The sequence below is a fragment of the Salmo trutta genome, chromosome 13 (assembly GCF_901001165.1).
Source record: "Salmo trutta chromosome 13, fSalTru1.1, whole genome shotgun sequence".
Classification (NCBI taxonomy): domain Eukaryota; kingdom Metazoa; phylum Chordata; class Actinopteri; order Salmoniformes; family Salmonidae; genus Salmo; species Salmo trutta.
In genome coordinates, this window is record NC_042969.1 from 25,690,709 (window position 1) to 25,705,773 (window position 15,065).

Below are 15,065 nucleotides of genomic sequence, written 5' to 3' on the forward strand. Positions count from 1 at the left end.
AGGCAGACAGGCACAGAGACAGGCAGTCAGGGAGGGAGGGAGACAGGCAGCAGGCAGGCAGCAAGGGAGATGTGACAGACCCTAGTTGATTTCTTCAGCCATCCTCTCTCTCTCTCTCTCTCTCTCTCTCTCTGTATTTCTCAATCTGTAGTTCTCTCTCTCTCAATACATATGGGTATATGGGAATGAGGTCAATTCCTCCACTCCCCATCAGCTCCGAGGCTCAGCAAGATCAACTCAGAATATCACATTGTCACATGCTTCGTAAACACAGGTGCAGACTAAAAGTGAAAAGCTTACTTAGGAATCCTTTTCCAAGTTAAGATAAAGATAATAAATAAAATGCAAAATTTAAGTAATGACATGAGAAATAAATAGACAGTGAATAACAATAACAAGTAAAAGTAACATGGCTATATACAGGAAGTACCAGGTAGTAACATGGCTATATACAGGGAGTACCAGGTAGTGACATGGCTATATACAGGAAGTACCAGGTAGTAACATGGCTATATACAGGGAGTACCAGGTAGTGACATGGCTATATACAGGGAGTACCAGGTAGTAACATGGCTATATACAGGGAGTACCAGGTAGTGACATGGCTATATACAGGAAGTACCAGGTAGTAACATGGCTATATACAGGGAGAACCAGGTAGTAACATGGCTATATACAGGGAGAACCAGGTAGTAACATGGCTATATACAGGGAGTACCAGGTAGTGACATGGCTAAATACAGGAAGTACCAGGTAGTAACATGGCTATATACAGGGAGTACCAGGTAGTAACATGGCTATATACAGGGAGTACCAGGTAGTAACATGGCTATATACAGGGAGTACCAGGTAGTCACATGGCTATATACAGGGAGTACCAGGTAGTAACATGGCTATATACAGGGAGTACCAGGTAGTGACATGGCTATATACAGGAAGTACCAGGTAGTAACATGGCTATATACAGGGAGAACCAGGTAGTAACATGGCTATATACAGGGAGAACCAGGTAGTAACATGGCTATATACAGGGAGTACCAGGTAGTGACATGGCTAAATACAGGAAGTACCAGGTAGTAACATGGCTATATACAGGGAGTACCAGGTAGTAACATGGCTATATACAGGGAGTACCAGGTAGTAACATGGCTATATACAGGGAGTACCAGGTAGTCACATGGCTATATACAGGGAGAACCAGGTAGTAACATGGCTATATACAGGGAGAACCAGGTAGTAACATGGCTATATACAGGGAGAACCAGGTAGTAACATGGCTATATACAGGGAGTACCAGGTAGTAACATGGCTATATACAGGAAGTACCAGGTAGTAACATGGCTATATACAGGGAGTACCAGGTAGTACCATGGCTATATACAGGGAGTACCAGGTAGTAACATGGCTATATACAGGAAGTACCAGGTAGTAACATGGCTATATACAGGAAGTACCAGGTAGTAACTTGGCTATATACAGGGAGTACCAGGTAGTAACATGGCTATATACAGGAAGTACCAGGTAGTAACATGGCTATATACAGGGAGAACCAGGTAGTAACATGGCTATATACAGGAAGTACCAGGTAGTAACATGGCTATATACAGGAAGTACCAGGTAGTAACATGGCTATATACAGGAAGTACCAGGTAGTAACATGGCTATATTCAGGGAGTACCAGGTAGTAACATGGCTACACAGTATACAGGAAGTACCCAGTAGTAACATGGCTATATACAGGAAGTACCAGGTAGTAACATGGCTATATACAGGGAGTACCAGGTAGTAACATGGCTACACAGTATACAGGAAGTACCCAGTAGTAACATGGCTATATAGAGGGAGGTAGCTATGTACATATAGAGTTGAAGTCTGAAGTTTACATACACTTAGGTTGGAGTCATTAAAACTCGTTTTTCAACCACTCCACACATTTCTTGTTAACAAACTATAGTTTTGGCAAGTCTGTTAGGACATCTACTTTGTGCATGACACAAGTAATTTTTCCAACAATTGTTTACAGACAGATTATTTCACTTATAATTCACTGTATCACAATTCCAGTGGGTCAGAAGTTTACATACACTAAGTTGACTGTGCCTTTAAACAGCTTGGAAAATTCCAGAAAATGATGTCATGGCTTTAGATGATAGGCTAATTGACATCATTTGAGTCATTTGGAGGTGTACCTGTGGATGTATTTCAAGACCTACCTTCAAACTCAGTGCCTCTTTGCTTGACATCATGGGAAAATCAAAAGAAATCAGCCAAGACCTCAGGAAAAAAATTGTAGACCTCCACAAGTCTGGTTCATCCTTGGGAGCAATTTCCAAACGCTTGAAGGTACCACGTTCATCTGTACAAACAATAGTACGCAAGTATAAACACCATGGGACCACGCAGCCGTCATACCGCTCAGGAAGGAGACGCGTTCTGTCTCCTAGAGATGAACGTACTTTGGTGTGAAAAGTGCAAATCAATCCCAGAACAACAGCAAAAGACCTTGTGAAGATGCTGGAGGAAACAGGTACAAATGTATCTATATCCACAGTAAAACTAGTCCTATGTCGACATAACCCCGCTCAGCAAGGAAGAAGCCACTGCTCAAAAACCGCCATAAAAAAAAGCCAGACTACGGTTTGCAACTGCAGATGGGGACAAAGATCGTACTTATTGGAGAAATGTCCTCTGGTCTGATGAAACAAAAATAGAACTGTTTGACTATTGTTATCCTTGGAGGAAAAGGGGGGAGGCTTGAAAGCCGAAGAACACCATCCCAACCGTGAAGCATGGGGGTGGCAGCATCATGTTGTGGGGGTGCTTTGCTGCAGGAGGAACTGGTGCACTTCACAAAATAGATGGCATCATGAGGAAAGGAAATTATGTGGATATTTTGAAGCATCATCTCAAGACATCAGTCAGGAAGTTAAAGCTTGGTTGCAAATGGGTCTTCCAAATGGACAATGACCCCAAGCATACTTCCAAAGTTGGCAAAATGGCTTAAGGACAACAAAGTCAAGGTATTGGAGTGGCCATCACAAAGCCCTGACCTCAATCCTATCGAAAATTTGTGAGCAGACCTGAAAAAGCGTGTGCGAGCAAGTAGGCCTACAAACCTGACTCAGTTACACCAGCTCTGTCAGGAGGAATGGGCCAAAATTTACCCAACTTATTGTGGGGAGCTTGTGGAAGGCTTCCCGAAACGTTTGACCCAAGTTAAACTATTTAAATGCAATGCTACAAAATTCTAATTGAGTGCACATAAACTTCTGACCCACTGGGAATGTGATGAAAGAAATAAAAGCTTAAATAAATAATTCATGATTTCAATTGGTCTTTCTCCATTCTGATTGTTTTATAGTGTTCAATTCAACTTCAACCTAAAATATTTTCCTGCATTACCATCAATTTCTGCATTTCCTGCACTCATTTGAGATCATTTCCACACTGCCATGATATGGGCAAAAATACTAGGCCTTATTTTTAACCAAATGTTACAATTGCGATTTAGATCAAAACACTTTTGGAATCGTGGAATTATTATGAATACATTGTTGTTTGACATGACAACAAATTAAAATGCCATGGACAAGTTATTGTGACAGGGTAGGAACCAAAGTGATGTTCAGTGTTTCCTAGGGGACCCTATAATCTTTGGTTACATTAAATCTTTATTCGTATAGCTAACATATTCATGATTCGCCTATTCCTCTTTGATTTAGGAGATACTGTTGCACAAACAACATGCTGATTTACTAGCGATTAGCATTAGTGGCTAACAAGATTTAGCTTAACTTGCTAAGAAAATACAAACTAGCTGTTTGCAGATGTAAGAAACAAACTAATATTGTAATTATAGAACGCTTGTGGATTTATATTAAGATTGAATTGGAAACAACATGGTTGTCATCAACATTGTTGCATGTGCTGCATTGACCATGCAGACTGAACGAAAGTGTCTCGTGGTCAAGCAACAACAAATGCGCTCCTTGAGTAACGGGGTGGAACTAGGTCCGTGTGGAAAGCGGCATGGAGAGAGACAGAACGGAGAGGGATGACTCAAGTAGCGGAGTAAACTATAAAAATGGACGTTACACACGGCATATCACATTTAACAAACCAAACATTCAAATACCGTTATAGAAAGTAAAGTAAAAACCCAAACCGGTCCGTGCATATATCGCCCAGCCCTAATGGAGATTGCATGGCTGTGTGCTTGATTTTATACACCTGTCAGCAACGAGTGTGGCTGAAATAGCTAAATGCAGTAATATAAAAAACAAATTTGAAGCGGTGTCCACATACTTTTGTGTATATATAGTGTTTCTTATTACTGTGTTCCAAAAAGACATCAGTCACCATATAGCATCTGGCTGATGCCTGAGGACCTAGGTTCGACATGGCGTCTGTCAGCCAGGAGAGTATATCGTCTGATGTGACCTCAACTCAGCCTGTTGGTTTTTTTGGGGTTCATGGTTTATATCCATTTCACTGGTTTACATTTCCAACATCCGGCTCAACAGGATATTCAAGCAGGATCTGGATTGTTCACCTTTTTATGACTTAACAGTAATGTTTGCCTTGGTATTTATTGTCATGAGTTAGGCTATGTTACACCCAAAGTGAAATTAGGATTGCCATCCTCCATGCATACCACCTGAGATTAGAACTGTGTCCCAAATGGTACCCTGTTCTCTAAATGGTGAGGGTGTCATTTGGGACACATCAGTGCTTGGCTTGCATTAGCCCTGTTCTACCCTGTTATGATGCCGTGGTGTGAGTTGCCCTCCTACAGAAGAACAAGCTGTGTTTTGCATAATCTCTCAATAGATAGTGGACGGGGACTTTTATGCAGGTTAACTTAAATCCATTTTACTTAATTTGTACCAGCATGTTACATGTGCAACCAGAGGGGAAAAAACCCTAGACCACAGAGATGCGTACAAAGCTCTCCCTCGGCCTCCATTTGGCAAATCTGACCATAACTCTATCCTCCTGATTCCTGCTTACAAGCAAAAACGAAAGCAGGAAGTACCATTGACTCGCTCAATATGGAAGTGTTCAGATGACGTAGATGCTAAGCTACAGGACTGTTTTGCTAGCACAGACTGGAATATGTTCCAGGATTCATCGGATGGCATTGAGTATTCCACCTCAGTCACCAGCTTGATCAATAAGTGCATCGATGAAGTCATCCCCACAGTGACCGTACGTACATACCCCAACCAGAAGCAAGGAGTGGGACTCTAACCCGGATGCTTATAAGAAATCCCGCTATGCCCTCCGACGAACCATCAAACAGGCGAAGCGTCAATACAGAATTAAGATTGAATCCTACTACACCGGCTCAGACGCTCGTCAGATGTGGCAGGGCTATTACGGACTATGAAGGGAAGCACAGCCACGCGCTGCCCAGTGACACGAGCCTACCAGATTAGCTAAATGACTTCTATGCGCGCTTCGAGGCAAGCAACACAGAAGCATGCATGAGAGCACCAGCTGTTCCGGAGGACTGTGTGATCACGCTCTCCGTAGCCGATGTGAGTAAGACCTTTAAACAGATCAACAACAGGGCCAGACGGATTACAAGGTCGTGTACTCCGAGCATGCGCCGGCCAACTGGCAAGTGTCTTCACTGACATTTTCAACCTGTCCCTGACTAAGTCTGTAATACCAACATGTTTCAAGCAGACCACCATAGTCCCTGTGCCCAAGAACACCAACGTAACCTGCCTAAATGACTACCGACCCATAGCACTCACGTCTGTAGCCATGAAGTGCTTTGAAAGGCTGGTAACGGCTCACATTAATACCATTATCCCAGAAACCCTAGACCCACTCCAATTTGCATACCGCCCCAACAGATCCACAGATGATGCAATCCACACTGCCCTTTACCACCTGGACAAAAGGAACACCTATGTGAGAATGCTATTCATTGACTACAGCTCAGCGTTCAACACCATAGTGCCCTCAAAGCTCATCACTAAGCTAAGGACCCTGGGACTAAACACCTCCCTCTACAACTGGATCCTGGACTTCCTGACAGACCGACCCCAGGGTGGTAAGGGTAGGCACAACACTTCTGCCACGCTGACCCTCAACACGGGGGACCCTCAGGGGTGCGTGCTCAGTCCCCTCCTGTACTCCTTGTTCACCCATGACTGCATTGCCAAGCACAACTCCAACACCATCATTAAGTTTGTCGATGACACTGGTAGGCCTGATCACCGACAACAATGAGACAGCTTATAGGGAGGAGGTCAGGGACCTGGCAGTGATCAAGACAAAGGAGATGATCATGGACTACATGAAAGGAGGGCCGAGCATGCCCCCATTCTCATCGACAGGGCTGTAGTGGAGCAGGTTGAGAGCTTCAAGTTCCTTGGTGACATCACAAACAAACTATCATGGTCCAAGCACACCAAGACAGTCATGAAGAGGGCACGACAATGCCTATTCCCCCTCAGGAGACTGAAAGGATTTGTCATGGGTCCTTAGATCCTCAATAATTTCTACAGCTGCACCTTCGAGAGCATCCTGACTGATTGCATCATCGCCTGGTATGGAAACAGCTCGGCCTCCGACCGCAAGGCACTACAGAGGGACCTCTATACCAGGCGGTGTCAGAAGAAGGCCCTAAATATTGCCAAAGACCCCAGCCACCCTAGTCATAGACTGTTCTCTCTGCTACTGCATGGCAAGGGGTACCAGAGCGCCAAGTCTAGATTCAAAAGGCTTCTTAACAGCTTTTACCCCCAAGCCATAAGACTCCTGAACAGCTAATCAAATGGCTACCCAGACTATTTGCATTTACCACCCCATTTTTACGCTGCTGTTACTCTGTTTATTATCTATGCATAGTCACTTTACCTCTACCTACATATACATATTACCTCAATTACCTCTGTATATAGCCTCATTACTGTTATAAAAAATATATATTTTTTACCTTTATTTAGTAAATATATTCTTAACCTCTCTGGGCCAGTGGGACGTTTGCGTCCCACCCTAGTCAACAGCCAGTGGAATCGCGTGGCGCGAAATACAAATACCTAAAAAATGCTATAACTTCAATTTCTCAAACATATGACTATTTTACACCATTTGAAAGATAAGACTCTAATCCAAGCACGTTGTACGATTTCAAAAAAGCTTTACAGCGAAAGCAAAACATTAGATTATGTCAGCAGAGTACCCTGCCAAAAATAATCACACAGCCATTTTCAAAGCAAGCATGTATGTCACAAAAACCAAAACCACAGCTAAATGCAGCACTAACCTTTGATGATCTTCATCAGATGACACTCCTAGGACATTATGTTATACAATACATGCATGTTTTGTTCAATCAAGTTCATATTTATATCAAAAACCAGCTTTTTACATTAGCATGTGATGTTCAGAACTAGCATACCCACCGAAAACTTCCGGTGAATTTACTAAATTACTCATGATTAACGTTGACAAAATACATAACAATTATTTTAAGAATTATAGATACAGAACTCCTTTATGCAAACGCTATGTCAGATTTTTTTTTCATATCTTTTTGGCGAAAGCACATTTTGCAATATTCTGAGTACATAGCTCGGCCATCACAGGCTAGCTAATTTGACACCCACCAAGTTCGGGGCAACCTAAACTCAGAATTACTATTAGAAAAATTGGATTACCTTTGCTGTTCTTCGTCAGAATGCACTCCCAGGACTTCTACTTCAACAACAACATGTTGTTTTGGTTCCAAATAATCCATAGTTATATCCAAATACCTCCGTTTTGTTCGTGCGTTCAGGTCACTATCCAAAGGGTAACGCGCAAGCGCATTTCGTGACAACAAATTTCAAATATTCCAATACCGTACTTAGAAGCATGTCAAACGCTGTTTAAAATCAATTTTGATGCTATTTTTCTCGTAAAATAGCGATAATATTCCAACCGGACAACGTTGTATTCATTCAAAGACTGAAAGAAAAATTTTTAGAAGTCTCGTGAACGCGCATCTCAGTCTCACTGTCCCCAGGCAGGCCACTTACAAACTCTGCTTCTGTACTTTGCCCAGAGACAGGAGACACGTCATTCCGCTTTCTGAACGCTTTAGAGAGCCAATGGAAGTGTCACGTAACAGCACAGATGCTGTAATGTCGATAGAAATGCAACAGAAGGACAACAAATTGTCAGACAGGGCACTTCCTGCATGGAATCTTCTCAGGTTTTGGCCTGCCATATGAGTTCTGTTATACTCACAGACACCATTCAAACAGTTTTAGAAACTTTAGAGTGTTTTCTATCCAAATCTACTAATTATATGCATATTCTCGTTTCTGGGCAAGAGTAGTAACCAGTTTAAATCGGGTACGTTTTTTATCCGGCCGTGAAAATACTGCCCCCTAGCCCCAACAGTTATTTTTCTTAATTTTAACTGCATTGTTGGTTAGGGCCTGTAGGGAAGCATTTCACTGTAAGGTCTACACTTGTTCTATTCGTCGCATGTGACAAACAAAATTTGGTCACACACTGCTCAGGTTAATTGTCTAGCCTAGCTCCCTCTTCTCAGACTGGGGATTTGTTCCAAATGTCACCCTATTCCCTATATAAGTTACCATATAGGGAATAGGGTGTCATTTCGGACGCAGCCCGGATACTAGTGGATTTCTACTAACATTTTTGTCCTTAGTTTTCCTTCTTAGTATTGTCCAGCAGGGCCTTCCCTTCTCTCTGCTGGCCCCCCATAGGCAGGGCCTTCCCTTCTCTCTGCTGGCCCCCCACCGGCAGGGCCTTCCCTTCTCTCTATTGGCCCCCCACAGGCAGGGCCTTCCCTTCTCTCTGCTGGCCCCCCACAGTAGAGGTCGACCGATTAATCGGAATGTGGTTAATCAAAATTATTTCTAAATTGCCAATATGTAATAATAGTCCACATAACGCCAACAAATAAAAACATTGCAGCCTGCAGGTCGAAAATATTCTGATAAAAATAAATATCCTATGAATCACACTGGTTATGCATGGCCTGTTTTTTACCTTTATTTAACTAGGCAAGTCAGTTAAGAACAAATTTTTATTTTCAATGACGGCCTAGGAACGGTGGGTTAACTGCCTTGTTCAGAGGCAGAACGACAGATTTTTACCTTGTCAGCTCGGGGATTCAATCTTGCAACCTTACGGTTAACTAGTCCAACGCTCTAACCACCTGCTTTATATTGCACTCCACGAGGAGCCTGCCTGTTACGCGAATGCAGTAAGAAGCCAAGGTAAGTTGCTAGCTAGCATTAAACTTATCTTATAAAAAACAATCAATCAATCATAATCACTAGTTAACTACACATGGTTGATGATATTACTAATTTATCTAGCCTGTCCTGCGTTGCATATAATCGCTTAGGTACACGTTGCTCCAACCATAAATATCAATGCCTTAAAATCAATACACAAGTATATATTTTTAAACGTGCATATTTAGTTAATATTGCCTGCTAACATGAATTTCTTTTAACTAGGGAAAATGTGTCACTTCTCTTGCAAACAGAGTCAGGGTATATGCAGCAGTTTGGGCCGCCTGGCTTGTTGCGAACTGTGAAGACTATTTCTTCCTAACAAAGACAGCCGACTTCGCCAAACGTGGGATGATTTAACAAAAGCGCATTTGCGAAAAAAGCACAATCGTTGCACGACTGTACCTAACCATAAACATCAATGCCTTTCTTAAAATCAATACACAGAAGTATATATTTTTAAACCTGCATATTTAGCTAAAAGAAATCCAGGTTAGCAGGCAATATTAACCAGGTGAAATTGTGTCATTTTGCGTTCATTGCACGCAGAGTCAGGGTATATGCAACAGTTTGGGCCGCCTGGCTCGTTGCGAACTAATTTGCCAGAATTTTACGTAATTATGACATAACATTGAAGGTTGTGCAATGTAACAGGAATATTTAGACTTAGGGATGCCACCCGTTAGATAAAATACGGAACGGTTTTGTATTTCACTGAAAGGAAAAAAGTTTTGTTTCGAGATGATAGTTTCCGGATTCGACCATATTAATGACCTAAGGCTCGTATTTCTGTGTGTTATTATGTTATAATTAAGTCTATGATTTGATAGAGCAGTCTGACTGAGCGGTGGTAGGCAGCAGCAGGCTCGTAAGCATTCATTCAAACAGCACTTTTGTGCGTTTTGCCAGCAGCTCTTCGCTGTGCTTCAAGCATTGTGCTGTTTATGACTTCAAGCCTATCAACTCCCAAGATTAGGCTGGTGTAACCGATGTGAAATGCCTAGCTAGTTAGCGGGTGCGCGCTAATAGCGTTTCAAACGTCACTCACTCTGAGACTTGTAGTTGTTCCCCTTGCTCTGCATGGGTAACGCTGCTTTGAGGGTGGCTGTTGTCGATGTGTTCCTGGTTCGAGCCCAGGTAGGAGCGAGGAGAGGGACGGAAGCTATACTGTTACACTGGCAATACTAAAGTGCCTATAAGAACATCCAATAGTCAAAGGTATATGAAATACAAATCGTATAGAGAGAAATAGTCCTATAATTCCTATAATAATTACAACCTAAAACTTCTTACATGGGAATATTGAAGACTCATGTTAAAAGGAACCACCAGCTTTCATATGTTCTCATGTTCTGAGCAAGGAACTTAAACGTTAGCTTTCTTACATGGCACATATTGCACTTTTACTTCTCCAACACTTTGTTTTTGCATTATTTAAACCAAATTGAACATGTTTCATTATTTATTTGAGGCTAAATTGATTTTATTGATGTATTATATTAAGTTAAAATAAGTGTTCATTCAGTATTGTTGTAATTGTCATTATTACAAATAAAAAAATAAAAAATCGGCAGATTAATCGGTATCGGCTTTATGTGGGTCTCCAATAATCGGTATCGGCGTTTGAAAAATCATAATCGGTCGAACTCTACCCCACAGGCAGGGCCTTCCCTTCTCTCTGCTGGCCCCCCACAGGCAGTGCCTTCCCTTCTCTCTGTTGGCCCCCCCACAGGCAGGGCCTTCCCTTCTCTCTGTTGGCCCCCGACAGGCAGGGCCTTCCCTTCTCTCTGCTGGCCCCCCACAGGCAGTGCCTTCCCTTCTCTCTGTTGGCCCCCCCACAGGCAGGGCCTTCCCTTCTCTCTGTTGGCCCCCCCACAGGCAGGGCCTTCCCTTCTCTCTGTTGGCCCCCGACAGGCAGGGCCTTCCCTTCTCTCTGCTGGTCCCCCACAGGCAGTGTCAAGGAAAGGAGTGATGGGAGGGAGCCAGGACCTACTACTGCTCACTTATTGCCCTCCTGACCTTTCTGAACCAGCCTCCCCCTCACCCAACCTCACCCCAGAACTAGACAGAGCCAGCAGCCTCCCCCTCGCCACCCTCACCCAACCTCACCCCAGAACTAGACAAAGCCAGCAGCCTCGCCACCCTCACTCCAGAACTAGACAAAGCCAGCAGCCTCCCCCTCACCCAACCTTACCCCAGAACTAGACAAAGCCAGCAGCCTCCCCCTCACCCAACCTCACCCTAGAACTAGACAAAGCCAGCAGCCTCCCCCTCACCCAACCTCACCCCAGAACTAGACAAAGCCAGCAGCCTCCCCCTCACCCTAGAACTAGACAAAGCCAGCAGCCTCCCCCTCACCCAACCTCACCCCAGAACTAGACAAAGCCAGCAGCCTCCCCCTCACCCAACCTCACCCTAGAACTCGACAAAGCCAGCAGCCTCCCCCTCACCCTACCTCACCCTAGAACTCGACAAAGCCAGCATTCTCCCCCTCACCCAACCTCACCCTAGAACTCGACAAAGCCAGCAGCCTCCCCCTCCCCCAATATTCCCTATTAGTGATGGGGGGTGGGTTGATACAGTGAAGTATCGCAATATAACTTTTTATGATTTTATATTAATACTGACTTCAAGTATATGTTCTTTAAAAAACTTCATGTTAGCTAGTGCTAGTCAGCTGAACCTGCGCCAAAACGCCGGTATTTCTCATCCTATGGCTGGTTCTCCATCTTCTCTCTAAATGGGGAGCTGACATGTTTTTCATTTTCTCATGGGTGTCTGTTGTCCCTCTGCAGCGACATAGTCCAATGGTAAAAAATAAGCAATAAATCTCAATATTGAATGGCATGGTGAGGTCCCTGGTAATTCCCTGCCTTGTAATCCCTATATAGCGTACTACTTTTGACCAGGGCAACATTTGAGACTTGACCATTTTTCCTTTCTTTTTCTATTGGAGCTGTTCCATCGACATTTTCAGTGAACTCAATGTATTGTGATATTTACATGGAACTGTGTGTTTGACCTTTGACCTGGTACTGTAGTTTGACCACCCCACTGAGTCTGGTTCCTCTCTAGGTTCCATCCTTCTAGGGAATTGTTCCTAGTCACTGTGCTTCTGCCTCTGCTTGCTCTCTGGGGTCAAGGCTGGGTAACTGGAAAGCACTTTGTGACAACTGCTGATATAAAAATGTCTATAAAAGAAATGTGATTGATTGATTGATTGATTGTGTGACATCTGTGCTTCCTTCCCTCCTCTCTCAGGTGATGTGTCTCCCATCAGCATGTCTCCCATCAGCCAGTCACAGTTCATCCCTCTGGGGGAGGTGCTGTGCCTGGCCATCTCGGCCATGAACTCCGCCCGCAAGCCTGTCACCCAGGAGGCCCTGACAGAACACCTGGCAACATGTTTCCCAGGTAACAACAATACAACGTCAGTGTCTAACACCAGAAATGTTTATTCTGCTAAGTTCTCAACCTCCCCAGGTAGCACGCATGAAGGCAACGCTGCACCGCCGTAACCCTAACCCCTGCAGCTGTGTGTGTCATTAAAGCCAGGAGCGTTTCCTGACCACTGGAAAAACTCTGGGTCATGTAGTGCTCTGTCTGAATGAATTTCCTCACGTTTTACTGTATGTCACCAGATGGAGCAGCTCTTCCTCAGCCAGAGACATCTTTATGTAACCTGAGAGGAGTTATATTGCCAGCATATACAAATTAAAACAAATCTCACACAACCGTGGATATTAAATCATGGGTGTTGAGAGGCTGTGTGACGAGGGATACATCTGTTCTACAGCTGACAGTACACGTGGAAACTTAAACAGGAGTTTGGCCTGTTTTTACCTCACCATCGTAAAATGCTAACGATTATTATAATCATGGAAAGCTAGCTCGGAGAAGAGCTTGGTGAGATGAAGTTTACAACAGTCAGTGTTGTATTGTGAAGTGTCACTTTTATAACGGGTTAGCCTATAGTTTTCCATTACACTTGCGATAATACTGCCATTTCTCATGAAATAGCTAGTAAAGCAGTTCAATAGTTGATAACTATTGGCACCTAAATAAAATGGAATACAGTCCGGTATTAGGCCCATCTGGTTATTTCAGCTCAAAAATACTTTAAAAGATGTTGTTTTCTGCTCTCATTCAAACTAGGCTAAATCACGCTGTAGTAGCATGTACAGTCCTATAGCAAATATTGTCTGCTTTTTCCCTTAGTTAGCCTGTATGTCTATTATACAGACACAAGTGCTGAGGGTCAAATGAATGCGCTCCATGCAAGCAAGGGTATTCACTCCTCAATCTGTGTCCTAAATGGCACCCTATTCCCCACAGTATATAGTGCACTACTTTACACCATGGTTCATGGGGCCCATATGGTTCATAGGGCCAATGGGGTTCATAGAGCCCACAGGGCCCATAGGGTTCACAGGGCCCATAGGGTTCATAGAGCCCATAGGGTTCACAGGGCCCATAGGGTTCATAGAGCCCATAGGGTTCATAGAGCCCACAGGGCCCACAGGGTTCATAGAGCCCACAGGGTTCACAGAGCCCATAGGGTTCACAGGGCCAATGGGGTTCATAGAGCCCACAGGTTTCATAGAGCCCACAGGGCCCACAGGGTTCACAGGGCCCACAGGGTTCACAGAGCCCACAGGGTTCATAGGGTTCACAGGGTTCATAGGGTTCACAGGGTTCATAGGGCCCACAGGGTTCATAGGGCCCGTGGGGTTCACAGAGCCCATGGGGTTCATAGGGCCCACGGGGTTCATAGTAGTGTGTGCTGGGGGCCTCCCGAGTGGGGCAGCGGTCTAAGGCTCTGCACCGCAGTGCTAAAGGCTTCACTACAGATCTGGGTTCAATCCCGGGCTGTGTCGCAGCCGGCCGCGACCGGGAGACCCATAAGGCGGCGCATAATTGGCCCAGCATCGTTCGGGTTTGGGGACGGTTTGGCTGGCTGGGATGTCATGTCCTTGTCCCATCGCACTCTAGCGACTCCTTGTGGGGGGCCGGGCGCATGCAAGCTGACTGTGTTGGCCAGGTGTATGGTGTTTCCTCCGACACATTGGTGTGGCTGGCTTCCGGGTTAAGTGAGCAGTGTGACAAGAAGCAGTGTGGCTTAGCAGGATCGTGTTTCGGAGGACTCTTGTCTCTCGACTTTCGCCTCTCCCGAGTTCGTACGGAAGTTGCAGCGATGGGACCAGACTGTAACTACCAATTGGATATCATGAAATTGGGGGTAAAAATACAAATAGTGTGTACTAAATAGGAAATATGGTTCAATTTGCAACGTACCCTCAGTCTGCTCCAGAAGATATTATGGAAAGGTCAGTGGGGAAGGTTGTTAGAGATGGGGACTAGCCTACTTGGGACAGAACTGTGACTGTTTAATGCCGGGCCTGGTTCAACTGGGCCCACCTCTCTATGTATCACTGGAAACTAAAGCATGTGATGCATGCTGAGGTAATTTAATTGCCCACACTTAATTGTTGCACATGACTGCATCTCTGGGCAGAAATGAAGTGCAAACAGTGGATGTGTAGGACTGAAGCTTTAAGCGGGAGGCTCCCCTAGTCTCTTGGTATGCTCTGTTTTGTATACAATGATGGACCTAAACATGATCCACGCCAGCTTGACACTGGAACAACAAAGGTCAAGCAGACGTTTTTAGTAGGGCAACACCTTGACCCTTCACAGCTGCCCATTCAGCAGATATTCCACCAATGGCGTGATGGCATATTGTGTTTATTTATTCTATATATTACATTCTGCAACGTTCAGAATATTGGGTCC

The 15,065-nt window shown here is 44.3% G+C and overlaps 1 protein-coding gene across 10 annotated transcripts in view; it reads left to right on the forward strand.

Moving 5' to 3' along the window:
* LOC115205512 (storkhead-box protein 2) overlaps nt 1-15,065 on the forward strand; it is an 86,230-nt gene that overhangs the window by 52,892 nt on the left and 18,273 nt on the right. For all 10 annotated transcript variants that reach the window (XR_003880629.1, XR_003880631.1, XR_003880628.1 and 7 more), the window contains one exon: nt 12,534-12,686. Coding sequence is in view for 6 of the 10 variants with exons in the window: in XM_029771572.1 (XP_029627432.1) it covers nt 12,534-12,686 (153 nt within the window). In the remaining 4 variants the exon portion in view is untranslated. The remainder of the gene's footprint in view (nt 1-12,533; nt 12,687-15,065) is intronic.